This window comes from Xyrauchen texanus, chromosome 3, assembly GCF_025860055.1.
Source record: "Xyrauchen texanus isolate HMW12.3.18 chromosome 3, RBS_HiC_50CHRs, whole genome shotgun sequence".
NCBI lineage: Eukaryota > Metazoa > Chordata > Actinopteri > Cypriniformes > Catostomidae > Xyrauchen > Xyrauchen texanus.
In genome coordinates this window covers 50,830,803-50,856,002 of record NC_068278.1, presented here as the reverse complement: position 1 = coordinate 50,856,002, position 25,200 = coordinate 50,830,803, and the positions used below count along the sequence as shown (strand labels likewise).

Below are 25,200 nucleotides of genomic sequence, written 5' to 3'. Positions count from 1 at the left end.
TTACATTTCTGAGAACATGACACAAGTGTTTTAAACTGGATTGTTTAAAGAGTTCTAATTTGAACACCTTGGAACACCTTATTTGTCAATGACCAGCAATACCCACACACTGTTTGACTACAGCCGGCTGCCAAATGCTCACATGCGTACTGTATGTCTGCATGTGCTTTATAGAGTGCTCATGAATCGTGATAAATGCAGCTGCGCATTTGATCAGTCAAATGTGCTTCTTGGTCAAATCTGTGCAATGTGTAAATGCAGCCTAAAAGACCTGCTGCTGTCCTTTATAGGCCTACCGTTCATTTTAAACAGCAACATTGTCAAGAAATAGAAAAGTGTTTGACTTTTCAAACACAGCCAAAAAAAAATAAAAAATAAAACACACTATAAAGGGGTGCCATAATTTTTAAAGTTTGGAAACCACTGCCTTAGACGATTTGTCCTGTGGCATATGGGTTTGGCTCATCCATGCTCAGATTCAAAGAAAACCGAGTGTAAAAATGTCAGAGACTACAAGACTTTTTTTTCCTAATTTATTGTTGGTATAATTTTGTAGGGCAGCAGGGTATAATCAATACAGCAGAATCTCTACCCACTTTACTGAATAGAAAAAAAGATTAAAGGCCCTTTTATAAGTTCAATTTAGTTAAATCTAACTAAATGAAAAACGGTGGAAAGTTCCCTAGCTGTTTAAATCTCATTTAATTACGAGTTAGTTTGAATTGCAAAACACAAAGTGATTTATCCAAACCACAAATATCTGACCCTCCACAATGCTCTTCCTGTTGTTCCATGTCACAGTTTATCATGAAAAGAAAAAGGAAGGTGACAATTTGCTTCTTTTGAGCAAGTGGATTCGGGGAAGGACAGCCAGACGGTTTTATTTTTTGCCCTTCCTTTAGAACATTCTGGCTGGTGGAGGAGAACCAAAGTCAACGTTCACATAAAAGCGAGAGAGTTCACAGGACAGGTCACGTCCCTCTCCGTGGCAATTCAATATCCTACCATTTAGTTATTGGTCATGGCTTTTGAAATCATAGCTGTACAAAACACCACATAAGTACATGCTTGTTCTTTTGAAAAAGTTCAGATTTGGTCTACGAAGACGGGAACGTTAGAGGACTTCCTTTTGAAAATGAACAGTTAACACAAATGCAACTATAAGCTGTTGCTCAATTCGTAGCATTAAGGATATATATATTTTCAATATATTCACATTGATTTTGCTAGCAATATAAAAATAAGCCACATTGTGAAAATGGCAATGATTTTAATGCACTTTTTATTTGCCCATTAAGTTGCCTAGACTGTGCCATTAGACTTTGATCCTTCCTTGTCTCACAACTTGCGAGTACACAGTAAAAAGTACTCTAAATTCCGATACAACATTCATTTGTTATATCTCAGAAATCTTCATAGAAGTTTTTGCATGGCATTTGTCATGACCAGACTATTTTACCAAAATGTTTTACTTTATTATACTTCATCAACTTCTAGACTCTATTTGGATACAACTCCATATGAAAATCAAGATATAACAAAAACAATTCTCAATATATATAAGCAATATCGCACTCACAATCGTGCGATATGGCCCTACATCAGCACTGCTGTGTTTCAGCCGCAGGCACGAGGTCATTACAGCAATGTTGATGTAGGGCCATATCGCACGATTGTGAGTGTGATATTGCTTATATATATATATATATATATATATATATATACATATATATATATATATATATATATATATATATATATATATATATATATATATATAATGAGAATTGTTTTTGTTATATTTTGTTAGTAATTCAAAATGTTCACTTCAGAAATAGTATCATGGCTTGTGCTGTTTCTAACAAGTCATTGGATAAGCAAGGATAGATGGTTGGATGTGTGTGTGTGTGAGAGAGAGAGAGAGAGAGAGAGAGAGAGAGAGAGAGAGAGAGAGAGAGATGGAGTGTGTGCGATCACCTGTTGCCCCACCCAATCAGAGATGCTTACAGTTTTTGCAGAGTAGCAGTGCACAAATGTCATTCACTATAGAAACAGCGATGTCCTCCACCATTTTAAACAGTATGTATCCAATGTGGAAACTCACAGAGCGCTGTTTAATTAACGACTAACGGATTCACTTTATGTCACCAACTGGCTCATATTACACATAAAAATTTTCTTTTGCCACCACCTGCTGGCTAACATATGTAATAAAAAAAAAAAGTCAGTAACTCTTAACACATATGCACTACGCTTACACTTTAGTTTAGAACAGCACAAACACAAGCGGAGTGATACACCCAAACAGTGAAGCGTCTGAGTGTTGATGCTGTCACACCATCAGTGCTCATGGAACGTCTCTCGTCCAATCAGATTTGAGGACCGGAACCAACTGTGGTGTGTGTATATCTATCTATCTATCTATATATATATATATATATATATATATATATATATATATATATATATATATATATATATACATATATACATATATACATATACATATACACAGATGAGCCAAAACATTATGACCAGACACAGGTGAAGTGAATAACATTGATCATCTCCCAACAAGGCCATGTGTCAATGTCTGGGTAGATTAGATTATAGGCGAACAATCATTTAAATTTTAATGATGGTTACGGGAGGGATTTGTCACAACACAGTGCATCACACCCTGCTGCGTACGGGGCTGCGTAGTGAGTCAGAGTGCCCATAATGACCTCTGTCCACCATCGAAAGCCTGTACAATGGGCACGCAAGTGTCAGAACTGTACCTTGGAGCAGTGGAAGAAGGTTGCCTGGTCCGATGTGTCCCGTTTTCTTTTACATCATATGGACGGCAGTGTACGTGTACGCCGTTTACCAGTGTACGTGTGCGCCGTTTACCTGGTGATGACACCAGGATGGACTGTGAAAGACGACAAGACACGTGCCACCTACCTAAACATCGTTACGGACCAGGTACACCCCTTCATGGCAATGGTATTCCCTGATAGCAGTGGCCTCTTTCAGCAGGATAATGCACATTGCCACACTACACACATTGTTCGGGAATGGTTTGAGGAACATGCTGAAGAGTTCAAGGTGTTGCCCTGGCCTACAAATACCCCAGAACTCAATCCGATTGAGCATCTGTGGGATGTGCTGGACCAGCAAGTCCGATCTATGGTGGCACCACCTCGCAACTTACAGGACTTGAATGATCTGCTGCTAATGTCTTGGTGCCAGATACTACAGCACACCTTCAGGGGTCCATACATCGGTGGGTCGGCGCTGTTTTGACAGCATGCAGAGGACCAACAGCATATTAGGCAGGTTGTCATAATGTTTTGTCTCATCAGTGTATATAATCTCAATAATTTTCTATATACAGTTCATATACAATAATATACATATAAAATTGAATTATACAAAATTATATATAAAATTATAGATTACATTTTATCAATATTGCCCAGCCCTATTAGCAACTCCATGGAGTTTGTCAACAATCTGCTGACTTTACCCGAGTGAGAGAAGCCCAAATGAATCAAATTGCAGTATTATAGCATTCTGAAAGCATTGGCCTTATTAAACTGCCACACAAAGGATAAAAAGTCCTCCAAAGACTTTCAAAGAATCATTTACAAAAGTATTTTATCTTATCCTGCCTCTAATCTAGAGTGTACTGGAATGACTCATTATATACACGCTTGCTTTTAGAAGAGCATTTGTTTTTATCAGCAGTGTAGATAACAACACTGGCCTTGAGCGTACCGACAGATGTGGCTGGATGGTGGCACTATTGTTTGTTTTAGCTGATCAGCTTTTTATATCAAAGCACTGCAGTAGTACTAGATATAGATTTTGTTTTAGCCAAAACAAAGTTGTTTGGAAAACAATTATTATCTCATTCAATTTTCATATGCATTTTTCCTAGAGCACTTCTTAGTTGTTTCCTATGCAAATGCATTCCACTACAATTTCAATTATGAACCAATTATTTGTTATTTGATAAGACTCCACTATTGAGTGACTTTTTCTTTCAGTTAATATAAATGAGCTGTACTCCCAAAAATAAAAACTGTTATTATTTACCCAAGCTCGTACCACAAAATGACTATCGTATGACTTCAGAGACTTAGAATAAAGCACCTGAGTCGTATGGAACAATTTGATGATACATTTATGGAACATTTTTTGTAATTTTGTAGGTTCACAGCCCCAGTCATTATTATTTATTATGTTATTATTCATTATATATGAATTAGTTATGGAAAGGAATGGCCAGGATTCACCTTTTGTGTTCCATAGAACAAAGAAATTCATACAGGTATGGAACGACGTGAGGGTGAGTAAATTATGACAAATTTTGGGGTGAACTATCACTTTAACAGCATCTTAAAGTGGGGAGAAACAGTGAGCAAAACCAAAAGAGGAGTGAGAAAATTCCAATTGAATATGACAAGCTCTGTCTCCAGGAATATGCAAATATCAGAGAAGAGCAATGAAGCTTGTGAATATTGCACAGGCTTAACAGTCCTCAGATGAAATCGCAAAAATGCATGGAAGGGGAGTACACAGTGATGGACTGATGGAAACAGGGAGCGAGGGATAATTAGGCTGCAGTGGTGAGAAATAATGAAGGAAAGCACTAATCTTATGGGGTGGCTTCTGTATTTCAACATGCTTTAATGCCCTAAAGACTCCTGAAGATCCATATCTTTGTTTAGATTCAATGTCCATTATAGTTGGTTACAGTTACAGAGAAGTGCGGTTAAAAGCTTCCTTCTTGTTAATAGATCAGCTCCTCATCACTGTGTTGTGTTTTGTTAAGGTATATTCCCCATACAGAAATCTGATATATGGCAATATAAGTAAAACACACATACAATATGTATATTATTCATGTATGGCTTTCACTGATCTAAAATATCAAACGTATATTTCAAAATACTACAAAAATGTCTGTTTTTATACACTTAAAATATTTTTCCAAATAACAGCAGAATTTTAATATATACTCCCAAAAATATTAACTATAAATTTATATAGGCCTATATGTTCATAAATGACCAAATATATAATTTCTGTGATTTAACTAAAAAAATAAATAAAATTGCATCAAAGTGTCAAATATGCTGTTTGTTTACCAACATGATCACACAGGAAATCAACATGTTACTTCTAACCGTTCATGTAAACTCAAATCAACCCCATTCAGCCGAATTAATGACAAGTCCCAGCGACACATCTGAAGTATCTGGTTCAGCAGCATCAAATACACAGGTGGAAGCACAACCTTGGCTAATGCACCTGTATGGCTCTTTAGATTGATACGGTTCAATGGACAGAGCAGCACAAGTGCAAAGCTCTTAAAGCTCGAGCTCTTAAACTTGCAGCTTTGCGAGAATCAGTGAGAAGCAAAGCGTGAGAAGCAGAAACCATTTGAATTCGGCACAGAATTCTACATCACCACCCTTGAATTTACTATAGTAACACTAACTGTACTTTAGTAATCCCAGCAATGCATAGGGGCAGTGGTGTCTCAGTGGTTGAGGCTCAGGGTTACTGACCAGAAGGTTGGGGGTTCAAGCCCTAGCACCACCAAGATGCCACTGTTGGGCCCTTGAGCAAGGCACTTAACTCCAGGTTGCTCCGGGGGGATTGTCCCTGTAAGTCCCTAATAAGTGCACTGTAAGTCGCTTTGGATAAAAGTGTCTGCCAAATGCATAAAATGTAAAGTAATCACATTCACACAAACAATAAGGAGTGTACTTCTGTTCTTGCCATTTTAACTCACTGACGTTTACATTTAGGATTTGGGAATGGGTTAATAAAATATGCAATCCTGTTAGCTGTATTACATCAGGTATTACATCAGGTGTTCCTCAAGGCTCCATTTTAGCTCAAAACTTTTGCAAGCCACTTTTTTAAGTGTTTTGGTCTATGGTGATGTTGTCTACATGCATGCTGCCTCTAGTACTCTTCACCTTTTAGATTCTGTGTATCATAGTGCTCTACGCTTTTTAACTAACTCTGGTTCCCGTACTCATTATTGTACGCTGTATGAACTGATAGGCTGGCCGTCACCAAGTCTGCGTAGACAACTACATTTGCATATTTTTCTATACAAGGCCATGATGGGTAAATTGCCAGCATATTTATGTAATCTCCTCAAGAAGAATTCCCCCAGTTTTCATCTCCACTCCACCAGGTGGCTCTCTTACCAGGTTCCAAGGGTTTTTACTGAGCTGGGGAAAAAAAGCCTTCTCTTACTTTGCGCCATGGTCTTGTCTCATTAAATGAATTTAAGGCTATGTTAAAATGCCATATAACTCAAAAATGGAACTGCCATATGTGACCTGCTCCTTTCTTTTATGTGTGATGCTTGTTTGTTTGTATTTGCTATTTGTATTTGTATGCTGTATTTGTATTTAAATTGTAACTGGTGTGCCGTCTTGGCCAGGTCTCCCTCGGAAAAGAGATTTTAGTCTCAAGGGACTTCCTGGTTAAATAAAGGTTAAATAAAAAATAAAAACATTTACAACTAAATATACAACTTGCCTTTGAAACCGCTTTGTGTACATTTCACCTGAAAACTATAACTCACACAAGCCCATATGTTCAACAACACTTCCAGCTTTAGCCACTGGGGCAGTGATTTGATTTTCTATAATTACAGATTTATTTCAAAAGTAAAACTTTCGACCTACTGTTGTTGAATTCACACAGTGTGGTCAGTCTGTGTTTACACACTTTTTAATGCTGCACATAGTCTGTATAAATGTATTTACACAGGATTTGCACCCAAGATCAGCTTCATGGCATTTCTGCAAAAATGTCCCAACGATAAGGAGGCATACAAAAAATTAAGAGGCATGCATTTGGGATGTACAAAACTACTTGTTTTCAAAATTGACTAGTCGTGGGTTGCTAGAAAAAACATCTGACTATTTTTAAGATGGTTAACCTTGGCGAACTCAATGCATTTCTTCGGGCAGTGTTACTTAATCTTTTCCTGGAGGACCATTAACACTACACGTTTTGGATGGCTTCATTATTTGACACACCCAATTCAAATCATGGAGCACTCTACTAATTAGCTAATTAGTCGAATCAGGTGTGTAAGATAAAGGATACATTCAAAATGTAAGACAGAGCGCAATGAAATGGAACAGGATGCACAATGTGACATGGTTTTGAGAGCTGAATTATTTTTAAATAATGACACAGCATTTGAAAAACTGAACAATTGTGATGGGAAACTAATAAAAAACAGCACAAGACTTGATGCAGCAGCCAAGACGTCCATCTGAATGTGAATGGTTTTAGTGATGGTGCATTCCAGGGTATGAATTAAAAGGAATATTAAGGGTTCAATACAAGTTAAGCACAACTGACAATTTGTGACAATGTTGATTGCCACAAAAATTAATTTAGACTACAAAAAGCAAAAATCTGGGTTACAGTGAGGCAGTGAATGGGAAGTGAATGTGGTCAGTCTGCTTAGCCAAAAGACGTAAACAATATGCGTATTAAACCACCACAGCTAAAAATATAAAAAGTACAAAAAATCAAGTAGTAAGCAGTTGGATGGCTAGTTGACCATGGCGATCCATACCTAGCACACATCCACGTACACTTCCTGACATGGGTACAACTGCCCATATTGATAGCTTAATACCCTGGTGTCCTGCACTGCCCCATTGAATTAGACTGGGCTATGGCAAACTTCACAATTATAAATCGTCACTCTCTTACATCTTTCTCTCTCTATCTCCCTCATGATCATCACACAGCTATCATTCCTGTCAGGTTTTATCAGCTCATTCAAAGACCGTCAGGAGTTGCTCACATCAGCACTGGGCCTTATCGCACTGCAGGCACTGAGCAATCATTCCCCGACAGCTGCATCACAGACAGGTGACGATTGACAGTATGGATTAAACAAGTGCAAGCCTTTCATATTCTCACAACGCTTTACCAAGTAAAACAATCAAAGCTGTAATCAAACACATATGTTCCATGTTTATGTGTGCCTCTGAAATATCAACATAAAATCATCAGGGCTCATTCATGAAATATGAGCAGAACGAATTTCTGTGTAAATCGACAGTTTACACAAGAATGGATTTACAACTCACAAAGAAATTAGTTCTGCCCGTGTTTCATGAATGATGCCAATCAGCTGCAGACTTGGAGGATGGGAAGGGTCCAGTATGGATGTACAAAACTACATATAAAAAAAACAATGGACTAGTTGGTTGATCTGAATGATAAGTCACATAGGCGCATTCTTGTGTTCAAAAGTAACTGGACATAGTGCTACAGAATGGAACAGAACAAGAGGGTCTCCAGACACAAAGACCAACGCAGTGTAAAATTATGTTTAAGAATAACAAGAATATTCATTTTCAAGAATAATGATAATTCTTGAAAATGATCGTTGAAGTGCGGTGGATTTGTTACAAAAGAGGCATTTTGGTTGTTTCAGTGGTGGTGCTTAGAAGGTGATGAATTTAGAAAAGGAACTTCTCAAGGAGTATTTTAGTGTGCTGATAGTCCACCAGTTACTGTTATTGACTATGTTTACATGGACACCAGAATGTGGCTTATTGTGAGAAAGCGATTTATTATGAGAAACACGCTTTCCTGTTTACATGCACTGTAAAAGCGGCATACTCTTTACTCCCGTATACATGCAGCTCGGTCAGAAGGCAGCTTTATCCACAGCAATGTAATTTTCCTGTGACACTTGTGTTAATAACAAACAAGGCATCGCAATTTTATTCTCCATTGCTTCAATTTATTTCCAGATATTCCAGAGTTGTTGCTGTGATTTTTTCCTAAACTTTCTATCACGACCTACAGCGGAATTGCGCTGCAATATTGGGGTTTCCCTCTTACGTAAAACTCTGGGAATCCCCCAATGTACGAGCGCATATATCGCGGACAAGCGGGACAGTCAATATTTTACATTGGTGTGTATAAATGGGTATAGTCTATGTGCTTTCCCCACTGTACTCCCAGAAATGTTAAATTCTTTCTGCTGTGTTGACTTGTTTTTGGGTTCCATTCCAGAGTATGTGAGTGGTAACAATTTCCCCGCCGTGCTAAAAGCATTGTATAATCTCTCCGTTCCAGCTCCACTCCGGGCTGTCTGTTTCCCGATCCTCGCTCCCTCTGCGCTCTATGAAAGAAGAAACCCTGTTCTGTGTTTGCTTCATGACAAATAAAATATAATTTAAAAGTATGTATTAAATAGGGATGTGCTCGGTTACCATTTTTAATATTAGGTTATTATTGTTTTTTGAAAGAGGGTCGGGTCATCAGGACATGGGAATAAAGAATGTTTATTGCAATTGAAATGTGTCAAAGACTACTCATAATAGCAGTGAATAAAGTGGAGTTACACTGCTGCGGTTTAATAGTGTATGTAAGTATTCATACCAGAGCAAATGGGGAAAGACACAGTCTTATCATTCATCAAGCACTGAAACTTTGTTAAACAAGATTCCAGGTTGTTTTTCAGTGTAACAGTCACGTGAAGTCTGCTCTCCAACATGTACTTCTTCAGAGCTCAGCAGAATGATGGAAATAGAACAAAGGTGTCTCGAGATGCATTTATAACAACTGAAGTTCTTTTTACATTGACACTGTTGTATCATGCAGCAGTCCGGTGCGAGACGCTGAAGGAAAGAAAAAAAACAGCAAGATGCAGCACAACGATGAAAGACGACTGACCAGCGCGTGTTTACAGCATAAAAAAAACAGTGCAGATGCACGCAAAACATGTGTGAACAGCCCCTGACTCTCCCTTATATTTGAAAATCTGGCACAAACACAGCCTGAAACTCGATAGTTTGATGGGTCTTGTCGGGCTCATGTCAGGTAAATGGTGTTTACCTCTGTGCTTAACATGTGAATTCTTGCTGATATTTAGTGGCATGTGTTTCGTTCATGATGGAGCGTAAGTGGAGCGTTCCTGGTGTGGAAGAAATAAACAATGCTCTGACTTTGAAAAACTCAAGGCAAAATCATGCAGCTCCACTCGTCGCTGCACTTCCACTCAGCTCCACACGCATACCCTGCTCCATCCTATGGTGTTGTCCGGTCTGTTCATGCACATTTGCACTCCTCAAAAACCTGTAAGAATGGTGCTTATGAGTTTACATGACCACATAAGCCGTGTTTTCTGGGACAAACCTGGGTGTGTTAAACAGATTTTTCTTATGTAAGGAATTCTGCATTCTCTTCTACATGATGTTTCAGAACCCTGCTTTCTGCAACAAAAAAAAAACCAGGAATAAACCATTTTCTTAAGTGCATGTAAACGTGGTCACTACTGTTAGCACACTGAAGCACAGCACACTGTTGTTACGCTAAAACCCTAAAAGTTTGGTTCTCTAAATGTATCCCCTTTAAAGCCCCACCACTAAATAATACTTAAAGTCAAAAACAAGAAAAACAATCTAGATAAACTCACTTGTTGACATCACCTATTTAGTTGTTTGAAGACTAGATGACCATCCTGACAGGAGGATATAGCTGACCTTTTAACCTGTATAATGGACCCTACAGGACATCATTCAGAGGTCAACAGGAAGTTGGCGAGTGGAAGGCATGGGCTGTTATATGCTGAGCCAAAAACAATGACCATGGGAGGACTCTGAGGTATTCTCTCGCTCGCCAACTTTACAAAAGCACCATCCAAATTCATGTTTATAAATATGGATCATTTTTTTAACTAGGTATCACAGCATGTTTGAATACCATGATGGTGGTTAAGAAGCAGATCTCAATCTCTTTCCCACTGTCTGTCTCTCTCCCCTCTCACTGACCTTTGGATACTTCTGAGAAAATAACATTGTCAGATAAAGCTATATCAAAACACCAGAACTGCTATGCAGAGTGCATTGAGAAATAAAAGGAATGCTGATTTGAGACCAGTGTTGCCTTTTGCCCTAAATACAAATTGCATTTGAATGTAAAATAGGATCTGGGTTCCCTGATTCAAACTAACAAAATAGGTGGTGGTCAAGTCATGAACACAAGGGAAAGCACTAATTAAAAACTGAATTTTAATTTTTGGGTGAATTACCTTTTCAATAGCAAATTACAGCATCTTTTAAAAGGAAAGATTCATAGTCTTCACTGTAGGGGAGACAAATGTTTGAAAAGGTCGGCGCAAGCAGCAGGTACAAAATAGGAGCACCTAACTATTCCTATCCCTTAACTGTGACCTTTGACACAGAGTCTAACATCAAACAACAGAGACAGCGGCAAGATGACCGCCATAAATATCTTGTGTACAACCACATTCCATCTTAAATCTAAAGCTACATCTTTACACTACTAAATGTAATAATAAGGTAAATCTTATTTTATGTTAAATCTGTTGATCTTGTATTTTTAGACAATGTGATATATTTGAGCTTTTTGTTGTGACGTACTTAAAACCTAAACCAATAAAACCACCATATAAGTAATCAATATGACCTATGCATTATAATACAAGACATCTGAAGTGATACAATCAGTGTGTGCAATATGAACAGAATTACATTTAGTTTGTTATTCACTCTCAAATCGAACTGAATCATTAAGAAAGCAATGAAATAAAATATGCCAACTACGTCAATAACATGGACCAAACATCATGAGACCCTAACATAGTGACAGAATTTTCATTTTTGAGTGAACTGTTCCTTTAAAAAAAGTTTTGATTGTAAAAATGCAATGACCCTTATGATACCTAACCACCTAACCATGTGTCCACTCTCACATATACCTAAGATATCTGTATCTGCAGCAGTGGTTAGCAGGGAGTCCTTCATCTAATTTAGCACAAAACTACCCACATCAGAGCCTGTCATTTCAGTGGGCATTCCTTAGGTCCCTACATTTCCCAGAAATCCTTCCACCCATTTCCTGCCAGCATATCCTCACATTTACACACAACAGGCTGTAATTACCCACCCAGCTGATCCAATCCAGGACAACCACCGAGAAACATGGAACACAAAGATGCCTCTGTAACCAAGGGTGACACAGAATACTGGCCACGCTGCTCCTCTGGACAGACACAGGGCTTGTGGTCAGCTCTATCAATCCCTGACTCTGTTTCTATAGCAGAAAACAAGCTGACTAAACCTCATGTGCTAATGGCAATACTTGAATAACCAAGCTCATCTGGGATAAGATGCAAAACAGCTTTAACTCTCAAAAGGCCCAAGCATTGACATTGATTATGTGTTTAATAATTATTTTTTTTTCAATCTTAAAAACTGTTTAATAAAGCATATGTTTTTATTGGGGGTGAATTTTGTGTGATTTTAGAAAATAATGGCAGTAAATTGGAAATCTTGATTACTTTAAGTTGGGGTGAATTCTGTGTGGCTTTAGCAAGAAGTAACACTCAACATACATTTCCCCACAGCAAAACTGTTATTGTGATACAGTTCAGATTGTCAGCTCCTGTTGTGTATTTTTATTTATTTTTTGACCATGTTTAAGTGTTAATTGTGTTTTTAATTGTGCTACACTGGGTCTCTGAGGGTTAATGACAATTCACTGAATTTTGAACTTTTAAAACATTCAAAGGAGAGAAAATCACAAATGAAATATCTTTAAAAGCTCAACTTTTCCTCCTAGACAGCAGTGATATTTTATTGAAACATTGAGACATTTTCTCCCAAGAAAAAGATAGTAGTCTCACATAGACTTTAGAGTTTCAGAGAAGATCTCAACAATTATTTGAACTATGCTCAGATTGTCTAATAATAAAAAGTTAAAAATCAAAGTCAATATGAACTTGAATATTTTTCATAAAATGCTTTTTTTTTTTTTGCCTAATTGTGAGAGATACACTATCAATATTAACTTTACACTTTATATTCTAACTGTATGTCTCATTTGCTTCTTAGCATGCGCGTGCAACCGGTCCTGCTCGACCCGCTCTGAACTGGCGTCTCTGGTGTGGGAGGTGGGCACGCTAACGAGGAGGCTAAAGGCTACAACCTCTAATGTCAGTTGCTAGAGTGCCCCAAGGGAGTGAGGTTTACACACTGCACATCTACCTACCAGCTGGCTCCTGTTACACTCACCATCCTAAACCTCACTCCCATCCGGGTCACGGCACCACTGATACCGGTCCTGCTCGACCCGATCCGAACCGGCGTCTCTGGTGTGGGAGGTGGGCACGCTAATGAGGAGACGAAAGGCTACAGCCTCTAGTATCAGTTGGTAGAGTGCCTCTTGAGACCAGGGGAGTGAGGTTTACACACTGCACATCTACCTACCATCTGGCTCCTGTTACACTCACCCTCCTAAACCTCACTCCCATCCGGGTCACGGCACCAATGAAACCAGTCCTGCTCGACCCGCTCCGAACCGGCATCTCTGGTGTGGGAGGTGGGCACACTAACGAGGAGGCTAAAGGCTACAGCCTCTAGTGTCAGTTGCTAGAGTGCCTCTTGAGACCAGGGGAGTGAGGTTTACACACTGTGCATCTACCTACCAGCTGGCTTCTGTTACACTCACCCTCCTATACCTCACTCCCATCCGGGTCACGGCACCACTGAAACCGGTTCTGCTCGACCTGCTCCGAATGGGATTGGAACCAGCATCTCTGGTGTGGGAGGCGGGCGCGCTAATGACGAGGCTAAAGGCTACAGCCTCAAGCGCCAGTCACTAGCGTGTCTCTAGAGGAGGGGAGTGAGGTTTACACACTGCACAGCTACCTACCATCTGGCTACGTTACACGTGGAAGTTGGATTTTGGCCTCACTATACGCAATGCATAATTCAATTTTTTTAAACGACTGCTCTCAGTTCAGGAGACTGTATGGTCAGTAAAGGGTTCAAAGCACGGAGTCATTTGACCAAATAACATGGTACTAACCACAGCAGAGTTTGTCTTTGAAACTCCAACAAAACTACATCTGGTAAGAATTACGTTTTTGCATTGAAAACTGTTTGAGTCAAAGTTGTGAGTCTCTAGTTTCATCCGATATGCCATTTTTTAAATTTGTCACAACACGCCACACTGCTAAACACAATGTTAATGTGTTCTTTAGCGCATGTTTTCCTTAGAAATCCCACATGTACTGTGCATTATCACATTGATAATCAATGTGTACATCCAAAAGCTGAAAATGTTTGCTTTCAGAGGACTTGAAAAATTAGATGTTTTGTTCTGAGACCAGAGCAGACACACAGCACACTGGAGCTTAAGTCATTCACTAAATATGGAGCAAGGGAGCATCCTATAGCTATCTATGCAGCTAAGTGCTTTCAATCCAAACTCCTATCAAAAGTTCAGTTTCAGGCTGCAGATGTTCTTTGAACCACTCAAATTTTGGCAGACATGGGACAATGGAAATCAGTCCATAGATTCTGAATTTATAATGTAGAATTTTATTTTAACACGGTTGACAGTAATTGGATGATGCTGGCAATTACTTTGAATCAAAATTAAATATGCTAATTTCTGATGTCTGGAACATCTCGAAAGCATGAATAACCCACACTCAAGGAAACATAATAAACAATTATATATATATTTTTTAAATCTGACTTTTTATAACTTATTATTTAAAATGTCTCAACTTTGTTTTGCTGTCCACATTTGCTGCCATACATTTTTAGGAAAACTAGTTGCTCTAGAAAAAGAGCCAGGTTTTTTTGGCTTGTTTATTAGGTGCTACTAGTTACAAATCCAAAAGGGAAATGAAAAATGCACACAGCGTCATGATCAGGTCTCAGAAGGTTATGGAATTTTTATAGAAACATCTGAAAATAAGTGATATTCAAACGAAGCATAACTTAGAATGCATTTCAGTCTTATTATCTGTTAAAGAGCAACCTCTAATAAAAAAGAGCATAATCTTATGAAATCTGTAGTGACATTTTGGCAAAATGATATGGCACTGTTTATAACAAGCACTGCGGCAGTTCCGATGTGAAATGTCCACTGAGTGACGATTAAGGCCAGTAACATTTTCTCCCAAACAAATAAGGGTGTTACAGCTAAGCTCTAGCAAGTTTTAAATCATCAAAACCTACCTCCCTACCCTAAACCTTAAATTCAATCCAAACCGATAGTGTCATAAAAGCAAAGTGTTACATGAAAAGCACAATTACCGAAGCAACCATGTCATTTAGTGATGCGTCTATGACGTGATGACTTGTAGTCCTTTGCATCGCAAGAACAAGGCGCTATCAGTTGAGCTAATGCTCAACATGATCACACTTGAACAAGCTTCTAAATGTAGTTGGTTATGTAATTTGAACATTAAACCGCATTGCCTTACAAGTCATAATTGTTTAGATGCCATAAGATAGCATTGTGTGTGGAATGGGCAGAAAAGTTAGTCCTAATAAAACTGATAATGTGCATAATTTATGTTAAAGGGAATAAAAGTAATTGTTGTTTTAGCACCTCTGGTGTTCATTTCACCAGGAAACTGATTCAATATGTATAACCGGCCACATAAAAATCATTTTGCAAAAATGTATGTATGGTACCGTGTTTCTATGAGACCAGGTTTCAGCAATAACATTTTCCTCTAGGATGAAAAAGTAACTTTTGAGGCTGGTGTACAGAACTATACATGCATTCACACAGGCTTACACACACACACAAACATTAATGTAAACATGCCAAGACAAGCGTGTTTCACAAGACAAACTGGTCAAAGTTTCAAAATGCTCTCAGCAGCATTTTTGCAGCTGAACGGTACAAGGATAATCAAAAGGGCAAAATAAACTGTAATACCTCCAAAAAATAAATGATATCTATATAAAGTCTAAAGAAAAATAGACACTGTACAGTCATAAACTCTGTACAGAATGAACTCAGTCCAGTACTTTGCAAACAAGTATGTGCTACATTGAGAACAAGTAAAAAAGAGGAAGATGTAAAGGGGATAGAGAAAGGTACTAAAAATGCTTCCCTTCCCCACATTTCCGACCACCTGGCTACTGTTTCCCTCCCGGTCCATACTTCACTGTCAGAGACGCTTTGAGTGAAGACACACATGACAAAGTGCAGGCGCTGCTCTCCAAAACTCACTGGTGAGGAAAAAAGGAGGAGAAAAGAGAGAGATACAAAGACATTAAGGCGAATAAAGACAGAGTAGAAGAGGTAGCCAGCAATGGCAAACCAATGAATAGCAGGTGAAAAGGGGGCAATTGATTCCAGAACTGATGAAGCTCTGGTATGTCAAACAGACTCTGGGGCAATCTGGCAACAAATTAACCTTAACACTTTCAGGGCATCAGAATTCTCCATCATCTAATACAATGATGCATGGTGCAGGAATATAATATGTAAAAACATCTATGAAATATAAACCAATTTTTTGGATGTCAAACGATACTAGATCTTTGCCAAGAAACATAACAGCCAAACCAAGGAAATTAGGAAACATCTGAGATGTTGCATTCTGAAAATCCCAGGCAATTCATCAGCATCTTCAAAATAGATGGGAATCCAAGATAATTATTGAACTGTGGCAAAAGATCATTTAATTCTCTGTAGAATACAATAAATGCTGATGTAAGCGATCACACACACTCAGGAACAAAAAATTACTTTATACATTAAGTGCTGATTATGATCAGAGATCTCATTTGGATAACTTCGCATTCATTTTCTTGCGATTATTCAGGACCTATAAGCCACATGGTGCTTGCTTCGCCTTTTAAAAAAGATGAAAAACTAAACTGTCATGACAGGCGAGGCTTGATATGGATTTAATAACTTAAGCAAAATTACTGACGCTTTGAAGTCTTCGGTTTGCCCTTTAGCCATAACCATTCCATTCATTTTTACAATCAGCACATTCTGTTTTGATAGAAAAACACAGCAAAACAAGTTTCACCAAGTCCACACGTAACTGCAAAATGTGGGGAGAAAATAATAACACATCTGTCTTGCCATCTGTAATGGAATCTTCAACAGACATGAAAATGACACCATAAACGGGTCCTTCTAGCGCTGTCTGGCAACCACTTGGCAACAACATTCCAGCTAACTTAGTATACCAACTCTATCAACTAAACCCAAACCCAGTTTATATGATTGTTTTAAGGGGATGTCCTTTCCTTTCAACATGTTTAAAAGCAAAAGGAGGAGAAGCATTATGAGTAAAAATAAAAGTTAATGTCACCAAGAAATAAATAAGTCACCCTTTGTGAGGACAGCAATAATTATACTTTTCTCACAGTTAATGAAAAATCAGAGATGCCATGCGTGCTCTCTCTCAAACATCTCTGTCAGTCGTTCATCCTGCAAAATGAGTCTGCACGTTTCATCATTCACACAATTCAATTCAAACGTCTCATCAGACACAAACAAGATCAACAAATGCCTTTTCACTCATCAGATATCAATAACAGATTTGCAGAAAAATATAACTTAAGTTGAGAATGAGAGAGCAAGAGATGTAGATGGTCTTACAAATGATTTTTGTAGCTTTTTGTAAGCTATTAAGTGTATTTATTCTATAAAAAAAAACAGCTGGTATCAATAGAGCAACATACAGTACACTTACATTACATGCAATTCAACATATCCTGCGAGCGGAAATATTAATAAATATGGGGTAACGGGTGTAATATTTAGTGGAAAACTCTTGCTTGATCTAGAGTAGATAGATGGAAAAATTTATATACAGTCAGACACAGAAAAACAGACACAGACAGATTGGATAGATATGGTGAATACTTGAATCTGAATATAGATAGATAGATAGATAGATAGATAGATAGATAGATAGATAGATAGATAGATAGATAGATAGATAGATAGATAGATAGATAGATAGATAGATAGATAGATAGATAGATAGAAAAAAGCTACTTGAATCTGAAGACAGACAGACAGACAGACAGACAGACAGATAGATAGATAAAGCTACTTGAATATGAATACAGACAGACAGACAGACAGACAGATAGATAGATAGACAGATAGATAGATAGATAGATAGATAGATAGATAGATAGATAGATAGATAGATAGATAGATAGATAGATAGATAGATAGATAGATAGAAAAAAGCTACTTGAATCTGAAGACAGACAGACAGACAGACAGACAGACAGACAGACAGACAGACAGACAGATAGATAGATAGATAGATAGATAAAGCTACTTGAATATGAATACAGACAGACAGACAGACAGACAGACAGACAGACAGACAGACAGACAGACAGACAGATAGATAGATAGATAGATAGATAGATAGATAGATAGATAGATAGATAGATAGATAGATAGATAGAAGCTACTTGAATCTGAATACAGACAGACAGACAGACAGATAGATAGACAGATAGACAGACAGACAGACAGATAGATAGATAGATAGATAGATAGATAGATAGATAGATAGATAGATAGATAGATAGATAGATAGACAGAAGCTACTTGAATCTGAATACAGACAGACAGACAGACAGACAGACAGACAGACAGATAGACAGACAGACAGACAGACAGACAGACAGACAGACAGACAGACAGACAGATAGATAGATAGATAGAAGCTACTTGAATCTGAATACAGACAGACAGACAGACAGACAGACAGACAGACAGACAGATAGATAGATAGATAGATAGATAGATAGATAGATAGATAGATAGATAGATAGATAGATAGATAGATAGATAGATAGATAGATAGAATAACTGTTTTCAAATGTTAAAAAACACAAAAGTCAGGACGTCAATCAAAAGCCTGAGTTATTATTATAAAAATCCTCTTGGAAAGCAGCTTTAAATACATTGTTATTACAGAAAGCAGTGTAGCAGTGCTTACGCATAGCCCAGATACTTTAACTTCTCATTTGACTCAAAGGCAGTAATTAAGACACACAAATTTGAAAGAGAGCATGGGGGATTTGATTTTGAGTCTTGAAACAACACAAATTACAGCTTACACTGTTTGCACAAATTAGAGCGTTCCAATTAAACGCAACGCGAGCGACGCGCGCACAGCTTCGTTGATTAATGATTCGTTGATTAACGTCGCGTCCCGCCACTCGCATAAACAAAGCCTTTAATTGGTCAACTGGGTGGCGGCGTCAGGATTCCATCTGGAACTCTAAAAGACGCGTCGCGCTCGCGTGCAGTTTGAAGCGTTCTAGATAGTTGCGTAGCGTTGCCAGCAGTGTAGTAGATGGGGAGAACTTTCCGTCATCCGGTCGTTATTAATAAATTAAGTGAACATTGCTTTGGGTAGGGTTTCGTTTAAATACGAAATACTGTTCCTTATGTGTAGCTGAAGACATAGGCTGTGTGACACATATAGGTTTCAAGTTCACAGCGGGGACAGAGATGCGTGAAATACGGCATGTAAAACGTTACCTGATTTTTGGTTTCTGCATGAACATTATCTATTGTTTAGCTTTCTACTTGCGTGTATCTGTTGAACAGAACAAGAGTTGCCCATAAAGAACAAGATGAAGTAGGCCTACTTATTGTTTTAGAGGAAAAAAAAAAAAAACATCCAAATATTGAGCATCAATGGGAGAGTAAAACTGTCAAAAAGAGGTAGCTAGAGCTTTTTTGTGTTATATCAAAGTTGCAAAAGCGATATCATTAGTAAAGGAAGACCGTAAGCGATCGTTTACAAATAATTACAATAGTTTCCGCCAAAATAGCCTACAAAGTTGGAGTTACTGTTATTAAAAAAAAAAAAAGGACAAATGAAGTAGTGATATTAACCAAGCACCACTATCAAATAAACAAGTAAATTAAAACGCCTATGACATTTTTGTAAAGTAATATGTAGCCTACCTGTCCTGTAAAATTGTTAGTCATAATACGGCGATGTGGGAAACAACGCGTAATGATTTTGGAATCACAAAACTGCAGAGAAGCTTAAAATCAGCTATTAGATTTTTTTTTTCTTCTTGCAATTATTTAGTGCAAATGGATTGGGTGATCAATAAACAATACAAAATTTAAACAAGACGGGACAGGAAATATGACCGAACGCACGGCAAGATCGATGCTCATCTCGCGAATGTCTCATTGCGCGGTGATCGCGATGCGCTACGATGTAACAATGCGGGAATATGCGGTGCAATAATGCAACAATCAAGTCATAAAACAGCCATTAACATGCATAAAGTTACAAGTCATAAAAGTTGTAAGACTAACCCGTAACGAACTGGTTAGACGTTGCCGCCGTAAGGCAGCTAGCGAGGAGCAAAGCAGCGATTCTCCAAGAATCCATCGCACTTCTGTGGTATCAAGAGATCTGAACGCCTTCGCTTCTCTCTTCTCGCAGGTGAACTGATTTGAGCACAGTCAGGTTGGAGATGGCGCAGCAAGAGCAGTTGAAAGAAATGAAACTTGCGGAGCGTCCGCGTTAAGAGCGTCTTAACTTCTAAGCAGATCAGCGCTGCCCCCAGACACACAGAAGATAGCAGAAAAAGTAGGGATCCTATTTCAAATCATGTGACAGGAAATCGGGGCAATGGATTCAACCTGTCCCAAGCATGGGGTATATACCTGTGGCGCACTGTGGGTTGGACAGAAATGTAAATGTTTGGAAGAGAGCACACAGTGTTAAGAAAATTACATTTTGAGACGTATTGTCACTATATGCAGAAATGTGTGACATTGTCATTAGATTGGATAGAAAGATGGATGGCAAAAAAGCTCCTTTAGATAGATAGATAGATAGATAGATAGATAGATAGATAGATAGATAGATAGATAGATAGATAGATAGATAGATAGATAGATAGATAGATTCTTCATTTATCTTACAGCAAAATTTATATTTTATCATCCCCCATGAAGAAAAGACAGACAGGCAGGCAGAGAGACAGACAGACAGAAAGAGAGACAGGTAGACATACAGACATAGAGATAGATGGGACTGTCAGATATAGATAGATAAATTAAGAATCTGTCAGTTTGTCTAACAGCAAAATTGCTATTTTTATCATCCTCCATGAAGAAAAGAGAGACAGGTAGACAGAATGACAAACATATAGATAGACAGGTCTGTGAGATATAGATAGACAAACAGGCAGATTCTTCATTTATCTATAACAGCAAAATTGCTATTTTTATTATCCTCTATGAAAAGACAGATAGACAGACAGACAGACAGATTCTTCATTAAATAAACAAATGTACCCTTTTTTATCATCTGCCTTGAAACTATTAACCTTATAAACAGAGCTGCTATCTTTATTTATTTAAAAACAGTTTTTGAAGAAATTATGTATATAAGTGAAATCAATTTATAATTGAAATTAACAGGCTGTGGATGTTTCATAATTCCTATGTAATTTATTTCATCATTAGGTATATTATGATGAAACATATTGTAGATCTCTATGTCCAAAATATGATAAAGCTTGACAACCCTTTTTAGGTGGTTAATGAGGCTTCATACTGGAACATAGGCATCATTTCAATGTCATACATTCCAGTAAACAAAACAAACATTAGTTCAGCAGAATGTCTCTCTCTAGTGGGAGAACATGTGAATGGGTCTATTCCATCAGTCTCCAGAGCAGAGAATAGAGAGGACAGCAGCCATAACAGGCATCTTCAATGACTTCATCCACCACTAAAATTAAAACCATCTCCCCAAAAAACCAAACAGCTTGGTAAAAATAACAATGTGCCTGCTGCCTTTTTTAACGTTTGAAAGGATTTGGTTGGATATGAAAGGGACCATATATGTGGGTGAATCATGAGTCAGATGGTCTGACGACACAGCAATTACACTGGCTGAGGGACCTATCAATAGGTACTATATTCACTGCCTGAGTAGAAATCCTGGTTATAGATTGTTAAATTAAAGATTCGTTGTTGTTTGTGTTTTTCAGTTAGACTAGACTTCAATGACATGCCTTCACGATAACATGATAGGTTTTTGCTCAGGCATTACAAATGGTTACCCCCATGGGACTCGATTTATCATGACCGAGAATTGGTGTCCTCTGCATTTTAAAGACATGAGTGTTGAAGGATTATTCACATCAGGTGTGCTTCATACACATCAGGTGTGATTCATACCTCTGTGGATAGTAAATGGTCTGCACTTTTTTTAACCTTATTAACTATGCACCTATTCTTGCTCTCCAACCCACTCCCGTTTGGAGCCTGGCTGACGGACGGCCCTAAGATGCGTGGTGACGATGATGAGAGGGAGGGGTGGGTTGTTCCGCTACAAAGGCTTGATCCAGTAAATATATAATAGAACCTCAAACTGCCTGCTAAACATCAACCAACAACACCAAACCAACATGCTCAGATATGTCGCATCTACTGCAATGCACCAACTGCAGTTTATGAACAGTTATCAATTACTTAAAATGTACTATTATTAAGACTATTAGACCAAGGCTAGATTCAATGAACATACATAAAAGAGAATATGACCGCATCGTAATTAGATGGTCGAGCCCAAACAAGTTACTCAGGTGTATTCCTGATAGTTAGATGTGTCAGTGTCTTTGTTTGATGTTTGTAAGTGTGTGATAATTATATGCATTCGCAGAGAACGGACACACTCCCTTGACAATATATAACAGAAAACCTACACGATGTCATCGTTTTCAATGTAAAAAATAAATAACTAAGTGAACTGATTATGAATACATTGCAAAAAAATATTTTAGAAATATCCTAAATACTCTATATTCTGCTATTTGACATGCTTTACTGTTTTCTCAGAAGTTGTAAGCACAAAAGCCAGAGAGCTAAGCAACAAGGGTTTCTTGTTATAACAAGTTAAAAGTTGGAAAGTTCACTGGAAAGTCCAAGGCTTATAACATTATACTTGCTTCTTTAAAGTGTGTATGGTTTAGACATTTCCCAAGACCTGCACAGATTTGAAGGCCTTCATGTGTTAGGGTGGATATTGAATCCGAGGAACTGAGCCAAGCAATCATCAGAGAAGCTGCATCTAGGCCTTGATTTGAGGTCTAATCTTTTTATCACTCTCAGTGTAATTATTCTCACCTCAGTGCACCTGTTTTCATTTGACTTAACACACACACACACACACACACATATGCCAAACTACATCGACTACCATGTCTGCTCCTGTTATGCCTCTATGAACCACTGTTGATTGGGGTAGACTGCCTCTTTTACTCTCACGGCACAGTTTACTCTATTACAGTAAAGCCTTTTCACAATACATATTCTGCCTGTAGGTTTGATTCCTACATCCTTCAGTTTTTTGGTTCAATAATTGGTCTAGTAACTCGTAAGATGCAAAAATACCTACTTAAGTCTCAAGATCTTAATTTGCAAATATTTGTAAATAATTAAAATTTAATTATTTAAATTTTAAATAATGTGGCTCAGGTGGTAGAGCGGGTCACCCACTAATCGCAGGGTTTGTGGTTCGATTCCTGGCCCACATGACTCCACATGCCGAAGTGTCCTTGGGCAAGACACTAAATCCTAAGTTGATCCCAATGGCAGGCTAGCACCTTTCATGGCAGCTCTACCGTCATTGGTGTGTGAATGTGTGTGTGAATGGGCGAATGAGTCTTTGAGTACCATTAAGGTTAAAAAGGCGCTATATAAGTGCAGACTATTTACATAAAAACATCTGTAGGTTTCTAAATGTTTTACTCGGTTACTGCCGTTACCATATCAACACATGGCAAGTCCTCTGTAATCCTCTGCAAACTTCGAAAGTCAGTGGATCCGGCTCATTCAGTTCTTTTCGAGTCAGACAGTTCGACGTGCTTTGTAGCCAGTACATTTACTTCAGCTGTGTATCCTGCATCATCAACATGAACTAATGTGCAATTCAGTTCGATGTTGTGAACCGGCTCAAAAGAACGATTCTTTCAAGAATCGGACATCACTATCACCTATTTTTTTACAACCCAAATCTAACCAACAAATAAGAACAGACCTCTGAATATAAACAAACTATATATACTTCGAGTTTATTTATGGTCTGGGGTCTGCTTTGTGAGTGGTTTTACAAATGATTACTTAAACACATGATGTCTTCTCTCTCTTCCCCGTTTATTTGAAGTTGCTTCTCCCTCCAGCAACATATTTATACACAAGTATGCGTTTTTTACCCGTGGGCCTCTAAAGACTTTACATTCTCAAAGGAGAGATGAAAGTGGAATTCTTAACCATTCAACCTGTAAAGAACACCCCACAAATGCTCATCCATCTCCCTGTTTTGCTTTAAGCTCTTTAATTAAAGCACAATGTCACCCAGAGGAATAGTTTGTGTTATTACTACCTCTCATCTTTAAGACCTTTGAGCTGCAGCCCAACACATGGAACGCACAAGCAGAACACCCACAGCAGATACTCACACCTGCTGCTGGGTTGCTCTTCATCATGGCCTCTGATCCTCCTCGGCGCTTCAGAAACCTGGGAGAGGAAGAACACCTTTTCACTTGCGGCACAGAAATAAAAGCCTTTGCCCAGGCCTGGTCTGATATGAAGCACAGCGAGTTGCTGAAAGAGTAGCTTGTTGATTTGTGTGATACGATTCCAGTTGGATATAGTGCATCATTGCAGGTGTCAGTCATGTAATTAGATCAACATAACCTTAGGATTTGGTCAGGCTAATGTGCGCAGATGAATCATTAGTCTTAGGAACATCCATGGAGTCTATAGCGTGTACATTGGCTGAAAGAAACTGAATGGCCCTTGTGGCCAGAACATGTTATTTGGCTTTAGTGTGGCAGCAGTGCCAATGCATAAAATCATGCAGATACGGGTCAGGAGCTTCAATTAATGTTCATATCAACCATCAGAATGGGGATTTATTTTTTATCTCAGTGATTTGGGCCATGGCATGAATGTTGGTGCCACATGGGAAGGTTTGAAATCGATACGATTGTGTGAAAAACTTTCTTAACTTGAAAACAATAAATGTCTCATGTCACTGTCGTGTGATGTCATCACCTTGGCACGTTAACATGATTACCACAGAGGAACATACTTCACGCAAGAGTTAAGGTAAATTCAAACAGCTACAGAGAGCTGGTGGAAGCACACATTTTAAGTTAAAAATGTTTTAATTAGCGACCTGTTTTTCACACAAGCGTATCTATTAACTTCAGAGGACATTACTTAATCGACTGGAGTCGTGTGGATTATTTTTATGCTGCCTAAAGATGCTTTTTGGACAGTGAAAAATTGGTGTCTATTCACTTGATACCAGATATCTAAAAGATT

General features: G+C 38.2%; 1 protein-coding gene across 1 annotated transcript in view; it reads right to left on the bottom strand.

Moving 5' to 3' along the window:
- The window catches only part of LOC127632368 (kremen protein 1-like), a 92,538-nt gene extending 72,081 nt beyond the window's left edge, over positions 1 to 20,457 (bottom strand). The window contains exon 1 of the mRNA XM_052110924.1: positions 20,167 to 20,457. Within this exon, the coding sequence (XP_051966884.1) occupies positions 20,167 to 20,242 (76 nt within the window). The 5' untranslated portion in view covers positions 20,243 to 20,457. The remainder of the gene's footprint in view (positions 1 to 20,166) is intronic.
- Between the last annotated feature and the right edge of the window lie 4,743 nt (positions 20,458 to 25,200).